This window comes from Lolium perenne, chromosome 1 (genome assembly GCF_019359855.2).
Source record: "Lolium perenne isolate Kyuss_39 chromosome 1, Kyuss_2.0, whole genome shotgun sequence".
Classification (NCBI taxonomy): domain Eukaryota; kingdom Viridiplantae; phylum Streptophyta; class Magnoliopsida; order Poales; family Poaceae; genus Lolium; species Lolium perenne.
Genome location: NC_067244.2, coordinates 164,467,144 through 164,477,509, shown reverse-complemented (window position 1 = coordinate 164,477,509; position 10,366 = coordinate 164,467,144). Strand labels below are relative to the sequence as shown.

At 43.6% G+C, this 10,366-nt stretch overlaps 2 protein-coding genes across 2 annotated transcripts; one reads left to right on the top strand and one right to left on the bottom strand.

Annotated features, from left to right (window-relative positions):
* Positions 1 to 373: 373 nt before the first annotated feature.
* LOC139830127 (F-box/LRR-repeat protein At3g26922-like) lies at positions 374 to 6,434 on the bottom strand. Its single transcript, XM_071823470.1, has 4 exons — positions 5,505 to 6,434; positions 4,794 to 4,955; positions 4,530 to 4,704; positions 374 to 740 (listed from the first exon to the last, which is right to left on the bottom strand). Exons 1-3 carry the CDS (start codon positions 6,432 to 6,434, stop codon positions 4,657 to 4,659), a joined length of 1,140 nt encoding a protein of 379 aa, XP_071679571.1. The 3' UTR covers positions 374 to 740; positions 4,530 to 4,656.
* LOC139833244 (uncharacterized) lies at positions 1,683 to 2,699 on the top strand. Its single transcript, XM_071823471.1, has one exon. The coding sequence runs from the start codon at positions 1,683 to 1,685 to the stop codon at positions 2,697 to 2,699; it is 1,017 nt and encodes a 338-aa protein (XP_071679572.1).
* Positions 6,435 to 10,366: the final 3,932 nt, after the last annotated feature.

Genomic DNA, 10,366 nt, shown 5'->3' with positions numbered 1-10,366 from the left:
CCTGCAAGTTTTAAAGCTGCAACACAGCAGTAGACGGGAAATTCCAACCGCCAATTGTTCTGATGGCTACCGTTGCTGCATGAGGGAATTTGGAAACTCATATCTCCTTTTGTTACCGAATCATGGATTCCTAGACTCCTAGTGCAGTCCTACAATGCACATCTCTGTGTGTTGTACCACCTCCCACTCCATGTGTTCAATCCGGTAAGTGTCCAGTTTGAGCATCTGTTCGACGCTTTTCTCTCTTTATTGTGGAACTTGGAACAGCCAAGACCAGGGATGCATGAATGTCATATTACATTATTAATAGATAGTCCAAACATATGCAAACATTGCAGTTGCCTAACCAGAAGAAATGTGCAAACAACAACAATGACATCTCCAACTCTATGTTAGTTATTAATGCATATGAGGTTGCTGAATAAATTTGCTTAAGGTCAGACATAGGTCTACTACACTTTTTTCCATGTGAAACATGACATCAATCACCACATATATGCTACCATGACAGGCCTTTATACAGATTTCACGAAATGAGCAGCAGTCCAACGGGACTAGGATGGTATTTCAGGTTGCATACCAAACTCTACAAAAAATTATACAGACAGAAGAGGGACATGCACACGATCCTGGCAGACAGAAAACAGCTCGCTCACATGGCCAGATTCAGGGAGATGCAGTCAGTAAAAACCAAGAGACAGTATACCAGATGAAATTACTCCTCTGCTAGAAGTTGATGCCTGCATAAACAATACAACACAATAAGCACGTGGAAACCAAGAGACAGTCTAAGAGAATGAGAAGGTACAATTGATTAACGAGAGGCACTCAAATGCAGGAAATCTCAATTCAAAATAAAATGGAAAACCTTCGATTGCGATTCAAGAAATTTCTGGGATGACATTGAACAAACATTCAATTTTTTCCAGCTATAACCAACATTCAACTTAACCTAGTATACATTAGAAAGTTGAAAGGGCGTATGTATCTATAAATAAAACTGATAAGAAAATAAATTACTTTTTTTGCAGGCCAATTAACACACACCCATGAGTTAATTCCAAAAATAGATCATCCAGTTGAGCTCAAGGAATATAGACCTATCAGTCTGTGCACGGTGGTTTATAAAATTGTAGCCAAATGCTTAGTGAACATATTAAGGCCTATACTAGGTGAACTGGTCTCTCCCAATCAGAGTGCATTTGTCCCTGGGAGGCTGATTACTGACAATGCTCTTATTGCCTTTGAGTGCCTTCATTTTATTGAGCATAATAAGAATGCAACAAATAATTTATGTGCTTACAAATTAGACCTATCGAAAGCTTATGATAGGGTGGACTGGGGATTTCTAAGAAGATCGATGGAAAGATTGGGTTTCACTCACAGGTTGATCAACTGGATAATGGAGTGTGTGACCACGGTGAGATATTCAGTAAAACTAAATGGAACCCTTCTGGATTCGTTCTTGCCTTCTCGGGGTCTACGACAAGGTGATCCCCTATCATCCTTCCTTTTTGTCTTTGTAGTTGACGGTCTCTCTGCCTTGTTGCATATAGATATACAAGACAACAGGTTAAACATCGGTGAAAATATGCCGAAGAGCCCCGGGGATATCACACTTGCTGTTCGCAGACGATGGTCTGCTCTTCTTTAAAGCTGACCCATCAGAGGCAAGGCGTGTGATGCAGGTCCTAGAGAAATATAGCAGAAGCACCGACCAGCTAATAAACCCAAACAAATGTTCCATATATTTTGGGCAGGCTTGTGAGGAGAATGTTAAAGCCCAGGCTAAAAGTATCTTGCAATTCACAGCTGAAACTTTTGAAACCAGGTACCTTGGTTTACCTACTCCAAAGGGAAGAATGTCCAAAGGGAAATTCCAAAGCCAAGGGAAATTAACAAAGAGAGTTTTGCAAATTAAGAATCATATGGCGCAGGGAGGAAAGGAAGTATTCATTAAAGCTGTGGCACAGTCACTATCAACCTATGTGATGGGGGTATACAAACTACCACTGGGTCTGTGTGACGATCTCACCAAGATCATCAGAGACTTTTGGTGGGGCTCGGAGAAGGGCAAAAGGAAAATGGACTGGGTGGCATGGGAAATTATGCTTAAGCCAAAAATCAAAGGTGGGATGGGGTTTAAGGACATGAGGATTTTTAATCAAGCTCTTCTTGTGAGACAAGCTTGGAGACTTCTCCAAAACCCTGTGAATCTCTTTGTGCCCAGGTACTACGTGCTAGATATTACCCAAATGGCAACGTTTATAGATACCGTATTTTCTGGCAATGCGTCTTCTACATGGCATGCCATTGAGTATGGACTGGAATTGTTGAAGAAGGGTGTTATATGGAGAATTGGCAACGGGACTGATGTGAGAATCTGGCGAGATCCCTGGATACCTAGGAATGACTACTATAAAACAATTTCTCCAAAGAGAAGATGCAGATTAAAATGGGTATCGGAGCTGCTGAACAATGATGGATCCTGGAACACTAATCTTCCGCAGATATATTTCCAGCCCATGGACATCAGTGAGATTATGAAAATCAAAACTTCTAGAAGAAATGATGTTGATTTTGTGGCTTGGGGACCGGATGAGAAAGGGATTTTATCACTTAAAGAGCGCATATGTGTTAGGTATGGAACACCAAGAAACAGAGATGGACAAGGGAGCAACAAGCAGCAGACCAGATGAAGCCAATAAAGAATGGAAGCTTGTCTGGCAAAACGTAGCACCCCTAAAGTCAAAAACTTTGTCTGGAAACTGGCTTGTAAAGTTGTAATGGTTTAGCAACTCAGGTGAACATGAGAAGAAGGAAAATGGAGGTCCTGGGAACGTGTCGGATATGTGGAAAAGAGGATGAATACACCTTCCATGCTCTAGTGACTTGCCCGCAAGCAAGAGGATTATGGCATAGCATGAGACAGTGTTGGGATCTTCCATCAAAGGAGATGGTTTTAAATTCAGGGAAGGAATGGGCCCTCCAGCTGCAGGATAAATGAGACTCAACGTATGATGGTCATGATGGTGTTGTGGAGAGCGTGGCATGTTTACAACGAATTGACACATGATAAGACAACACCGCCTATTGCGGTCTCAGGCGTTTCCTGTGCAGTTATGTTGACACTTTGTTAATGATTAAACCGTTTCTAGAAGCTGACACTTGCAAGGGCAAACAGGTGATATCATACTCAGGAAGAATGGCGACATGCAAGGAGAAGAATCAGGGGCCAAAGACCACGAAACTATGGTCGCGACCGCTGACAAAGGGTTAACTTCGTCAATGCCCATTATGATGGATTTGTCTTTCAGGAAGGAGGACACCATCGAATCAACAGACCGGTCAGCAAAACTTAGGCAGCCGACGAATATTACTATCAAGGGCGAATCGCCGAGATTGCAATATGTGGAACTAGGGTTACAGGGGTGTTTGCTCTGATTCGATCTGTCCCCTCTCGGTGGCTCCTCCCAGCCCTTATATAGCGGGCTGGGTCCAAGGGTCCACCTCGAGGTCGAGTTTCAGTAAATGTCGGTTCACCCGATATGGGCTTAGCTTTCCTAATGAGATTTCTTCGGATTCCTTCAAACTTCTTTGTGGGCTTTCCTCTACTTCGTGGGCTTTCCTCTATTCCTTCCTGGGCTTTGTACCGGGATAGCAGCGCTTAGGACCCGATATGGTATACCCATGTCAACCGCCGAGAGGACGAGTGAAACTGAACGTAGATGGGAGCTATATGCACCGATACAGGAGAGGCAGGAGCTGGCATGGTACTCCGTGATGACAAAGGGGAGGTTGTCTTCACAGCCTGTAGGAACCTGCAAAATTGTGCCTTAGCTCTAGAGGCTGAAATGACAGCACGCAATGAAGGCCTGAAACTAGCCTTATGTTGGTCGTCAGAACCAATTGATCTGGATATGGATTGCGCGACGGCTATGTGCATGATCCTACCAAAGGAGAACAATCACTCATCTCTAGTGCATCTCATCCGCGACATAAAAGCATGTTTTGGAGAGAGGGATATTGCTATCAAGCAAATAGACTTATAGACAGAAGTCAGAAGTCAGAACGAAGCTGGACACATCATGGCAAAAATGAGGAGAGAAGGCAAAGTCACTCAATTTTGGTTTAGAAACTTTCCGGAAGTGTTAACGGCTGTTGTCTGCAACGACTGTAACTCTGTTTAGTTAATATATACCCTGTTTCCCCGCAAAAAAAACACACACCCATGTGGGTGCTAGGCATGGTGGCAGTAACAGTCAAAAGGATGCAATATGGCGCGAGATGATACAGTGTGCAGTGCTGCATAAACCTAGCTTTAGGTTTTTATTCAAAAAAGGTATGCAATTTTTGTTTAAATCTGAAGAAAAAGGTTGGAGTGCCTACTTTTTCCAAATTTAAAGTACGGAGTAGTAACCATTACTTTGTCTAAATTAATATAATACCCTTTTATATTGCCAAATTTTATACACAGGTGCTGACTGCAGAGACATAATAACCAGTGAGGAGTGTTAATAGGTACTTACAATCAGAGCAATTAATATTCTCAAGAGGCACTCCAAGGCTAACAAGGATCATAACAATTTGGTGAATCCTTTCATCATTCTTGCTATGCTTGATTTTGACTACCTTGAGATTCTTCGATACCAAGAACTATTTTCTTGGCCTGTAGGTTTCATCTTTTCTATCAATAGGTTGTTGCTGTAGAAAAAATATTTAATTGAAACCAATAAGCGGTAAATGGTGACTTCAAAGACAAAAAGTAGTTGTAATTAGGGAACACATCATACCCCATAATAGCTAAGTTGGACAGTAAGCCTCTCTAGAATTGGTGAGTGCTGAACAAAGTAAACCAGTCCACTGAAGTCAGCAGCCAAACACCACTCACTGAGATGCAATGTTTTTAAGTTGCAAAATATATGGCGCCATTTGAAATCCCTGGTGCAAATAATCTGGACAAAGTGAAGAGAATTAAATTCTATTCAAGGTCTAGCTTTGTCAGTACTTGAATTAATAATAGCCAATTGAATAGAAGCTCTTGGCAGGGTTTCAGATTTTGCAAGTTTCTTGTTTAATCTGAAAAAAGATTAACTTGTACCATGTAGAGTGTGGGGAAAACTAACACGTATTGTAAAATTAATATTAAACTTATGCTCTTGGATAGCACAATGTCAGAACTCAGAAGTATCAACTACTCCCACCGGTCCATAATAAGTATCGGGGATTTCGTACAAAGTCGTACTAAATCCCCGACAATTATTATGGATCGGATGGGAGTAGCAATACTAAATACACATATGCATAATATACTTCCATTGAAAAATGAGCTATGCGGTGATGTCCTCATAGAAACATATATAATGATTCAAAAGGCAAATTGGCATCAAGCATCCAATGCACACAAGTAGATATGTCTATGCTTCTATACTCCTACTGATGGATACACATGTGCAAGATGGGGTGACAATCAACCCTAGGAGACAGAATGTCAAAGAGCGTACCATTGTAGGAGCACTTATCAACGTCAACTTGGTAGAACCACACAAACCATCTAGAAGCACACAACCATCGCCTTCCCTGTCGATGTGATGGCAAGGAATACAATCCCATTCACCACAGCCCACATAGTAACCACCGTCAAGACAATGATCGTAGAGCTCTTCACGTTCAGACCACTCTCTGTCAAACTCAACAAACGCAGTTACCAATGATGGCATGCTCTCGAGGAACGGAGTCAAGCCCACATTCTCAGATAGTTCCAAGGCAGTGAGACTTGGGCAAGAGATACGGGTGCGAGCATCGGCAACGAAAATGCACATGTACGTAACCAGACGCCTTAACGACTGGCACAAGATCTTCTCAGCGTGGATTTCACAATTAACCATCTGTAATTTCCCCAGTACCGGGCAGCTCGAGAAATCCAGAGTGCCTCCCTGGAGCTTCAGACTGCTGAAATATAAGGCTGTCAAGTGTTGGCAGACAAGAGTCATGTTGGGTAGCCGCAGACGCGCAGTGGTATCATATGACTCCACATCAAGTCGAAGCACCCTAACATGGCACGACGCGGCATACCGGAGCCACATTTCAACGTCTTGGGGTGTCTCATTCTCACTGAGAAAGGATGTGAACAAGAATTCATGGAGAGGCACTCGGTCGCGGAGGAGGAGCAGGGAAGTGACAAACCGGGCCTCTTCTTCATCATAGATGAGCACTGTGGGCACCGACTTCCAGAGGTTGCGCCAGCGGCGAGCAAGCACGCATGTGCACACTGACTCAAGAGAGGGAAGGAAAGACAACACGAAACGGAGGATATCGTCCGAGAGGGCGCCAATCCGGTCCTCTTCGGTGGCCACCACACTGTCAGGCATTCCGTCGAACAGGTGACCGGCGTCGGAGCTGCCGGCAGGGGTTGGACACTGGACGAGCGACATCAACCCGGCGCAGAGGGGGCGCGAGGAGGCTGCGAGCAACACAGAGGAGCAAACTGTTGGAGATATGCCCAAGAGGCAATAATAAATTAGTTATTGTTATATCTTAGTGTTCATGATAAATGTTTACATCCCATGCTATAATTGTATTAACCGAAACATTGATACATGTGTGTTATGTAAACAACAAGGAGTCCCTAGTAAGCCTCTTGTATAACTAGCTTGTTGATTAATAGATGATCATGGTTTCGTGATCATGAATATTGGATGTTGTTAATAACAAGGTTATGTTATTGGGTGAATGATATAATGGACATACACCCAAATAAGCGTAGCATGAGATCAAGTCATTAAGTTTAACTTGCTATAAGCTTTCAATACATAGTTACCTAGTCCTTCGACCATGAGATCATGTAAATCACTTACACTGGAAGGATGCTTTGATTACATCAAACACCATTACGTAAATGGGTAGTTATAAAGATGAGATTAAGTATTCGGAAAGTGCAAGTTGAGGCATATGGATCAACAGTGTGATTTGTCCATCCCGATGACGGATAGATATACTCTGGGCCCTCTCGGTGGAATGTCGTCTGATTAGCTTGCAAGCATGTGACTGGGTCACAAGATATGACATACTACGGTACGAGTAAAGAGTACTTGTCGGTAATGAGGTTGAACAAGGTATGAAGATACCGGTGATCGAACCTCGGACAAGTAAAGTATCGCGTGACAAAGGGAATCGGTATCGTATGTAAATGGTTCAATCGATCACTAAGTTATCGCTGAATGTGTGGGAGCCATTATGGATCTCCAGATCCCGCTATTGGTTATTGGTCGGAGAGGAGTCTCGACCATGTCTGCATAGTTCACGAACCGCAGGGTGACGCGCTTAAGGTTCGATGTCGCATAAGTAGATTCAGAATATGAGATGGAGACGAAGTTTGTTCGGAGTCTCGGATGGGATCCAGGACATCACGAGGAGGTCCGGAATGGTCCGGAAAATAAGATTCATATAAGGAAAGTTGATTTCTAGGTTGGAAAAGTTCAGGATTTTTCCGGTGAAAGACCAGGAAGGTTCTAGAAGGTTTCGGGGGTCCCACCAGTGGGCCCACGACCCTAGGAGGCCTAGCATGGGCTGAGGGGATGCACCTTAGCCTATTGGGCCAGGGGCACATGCCCCCAAGGCCCAGCCGGCCAAACCCTTAGGGTTTTCCCCCAAACCCTAGGGGGATCAACTTGGGGGTGGGGGGGAAGAATTCCCCCTCCCCCTTTAGCCGCCGGCCCTAGATGGGTTTGGGGCTTTGGGGGCCACCCAAACAGACCTCCCCCCTATATAAAGAGGGGAGGGGGCAGGGGGCGCTCACCACAATCAGACCTAGCTCTGGCCGCCCCCTCTCTCCTCCATAGTGCTGTACCGGCTTGGCGAAGCCCTGCAGTTTTTCTCCTCCACCACCACCACCACGCAGTCGTGCTGCTGGGATTCCGAGGGGATCTACCACAGCTCCGCTGCCCGTTGGAACGGGGAGAGGACGGGCTTCATCGATACTGTACGCACGACCGAGTACGGAAGTGCTGCCGGATTGCAGCACAGGACGATCGACTACATCAACAACGAGATCTAATCTCGTAGGCTTTGGAATCTTCGAGGGTTAGTCTCACATACATCTCGTTGCTTCGATCTTGGTAGATTAGATCTTGCTTCTTCCAAGATTGGATCTTGTTTGTTGTTCATGTTCATGGTAGAAATTATTTGTTTTCCATGCAACGAACCCATCAGTGGTATCAGAGCCGTGTCTATGCATAGATCTGTTGCACGAGTAGAACACAATGGTTTTGTGGGCGTTGATGCTTTTGTTGTTTTTAGTTAGTGTATTTTGCATCTTGCGGGATGGTGGGATGAAGCGGCCCGGGCTAACTTTACATGACCGCGTCTCATGAGACTTGCTCCACGATTGACATGCAACTTGTATTGCATAAGTGGCTTTGTGGATGTCTGTCTCTCCCACCATAGTGAAGATTCAATCTACTCTTTCTATTGACAACACCAGTATCACCGTTGCGGTTCATGTTCGTAGGTAGATTGGATCTCACTCGAAAACCCTAAACCACGTAAAATATGCAAACCAAATTAGAGGCGTCTAACTTGTTTTTGCAGGGGTTTGGTGATGTGATATGGCCATGATGTGATGATTATATTTGATGTATGAGATGTTCATTATTGTATTGTGGCAACCGACAGGAGCCTAATGGCTGTCTTTAATTTTGTTAAGAATTGTGTGTCTATTCACCATGTAATAGCTTTATTCCATTACTACGAGTTAGTAGTTGTAATAGTTGCTATGGATGGTGGACAACCATGAAGCGGCGCCATGGACCTTGGTGCAATGCTGGTGATGATGGAGATCATGCTTGTGAGCTTTGGAGATGAAGATCAAAAGCACAAGAAGAAAGGCCATATCATATCACATATTATGAATTGCATGTGATGTTAATCCTTTTTGCATCTTATCTTGCTTAGATCGTGACGGTAGCATTATAAGATGATCCCTCACATTAATATCAAGATAATAAAGTGTTCTCCCCTCGTATGCACCGTTGCTACAGTTCGTCGTTTTGAAGCATCTCGTGATGACCGGATGTGATAGATTCTACGTTCACATACAACGGGTGTAAGCCATGTTGCACACGCGGAAATACTTGGGTTTGCTTGACGAGCCTAGCATGTACAGACATGGCCTCGGAACACAGGAACCGAAAGGTTGAACACGAGTCATATGGATGATATGATCAACATGTTGATGTTCACCATTGAAGCTACATCATCTCACGTGATGATCGGTTTTGGTGTAGTGGATATGGATCGTGTGCCACTAAACAACTATGAGGGGTGTTGTATTAAGTGGGAGTTCATTAGTAATTAGATTAAAACATGAACTAATTATCATGAACATAGTCTGAATAGTATTTTGAATTAAATTTGTAGAATTGGCATCCGTTATCTACCATGCGCTAGTCTTGTAATTGAGATAGAAATACTGGTAAGTCTGACAAGTAACTTTACGAACTGGTACCGTATTGTTAAAGAATCAAGAAATGATTAAGTCCTATTGCAAACTTTTAGTAAACCTCACATTGCTGATTCAAGGAGCAATGGTTTCAATTAGTACCTAAAATCATCTTATCTCCGTGAAACTTGAAGTTCAAATCCGTTTGAAAAGTAAGGAGCTGGAAATTTTGTTTTCAGAAATAAGCAAGGTATAACATATATGTGATATCTAAGACCTTATTGCAAGATGATAGAATATAATCTAGTGAGACTACATAAACTCATAAGTTTTATGGGAATGTACAAAGGTTGAAGACGCCAGGTGATGCGTGTGGTTGGCACGTTCGTTGGGAACCCCAAGAGGAAGGTGTGATGCGCACAGCGGCAAGTTTCCCTCAGTAAGAAACCAAGGTTTAATCGGACCAGTAGGAGTCAAGAAGCACGTTGAAGGTTGATGGCGGCGAGATGTAGTGCGGCGCAACACCAGGGATTCCGGCGCCAACGTGGAACCTGCACAACACAACCAAAGTACTTTGCCCCAACGAAACAGTGAGGTTGCCAATCTCACCGGCTTGCTGTAACAAAGAGTTAACCGTATTGTGTGGAAGATGATTGTTTGCAGAAAACAGTAGAACAAGTATTGCAGTATATTGTATTTCAGTAAAGAGAATTGGACCGGGGTCCACAGTTCACTAGAGGTGTCTCTCCCATAAGACGAACAGCATGTTGGGTGAACAAATTACAGTTGGGCAATTGACAAATAAAGAGAGCATGACCATGCACATACATATCATGATGAGTATAGTGAGATTTAATTGGGCATTACGACAAAGTACATAGACCGCCATCCAACTGCATCTATGCCTAAAAAGTCCACCTTCAGGTT

Coding starts and splice junctions, on each gene's coding strand:
- LOC139833244 (XM_071823471.1), top strand. CDS start 1,683: ATGCAGGTCCTAGAGAAATATAGCAGAAGCACCGACCAGCTAATAAAC.
- LOC139830127 (XM_071823470.1), bottom strand. CDS start 6,434: ATGTCGCTCGTCCAGTGTCCAACCCCTGCCGGCAGCTCCGACGCCGGT. Junction 4,956..5,504: donor TGATAAGTGCTCCTACAATG/GTACGCTCTTTG, acceptor CACTTTGTCCAG/ATTATTTGCACCAGGGATTT. Junction 4,705..4,793: donor TCCAACTTAGCTATTATGGG/GTATGATGTGTT, acceptor TTTTTTCTACAG/CAACAACCTATTGATAGAAA.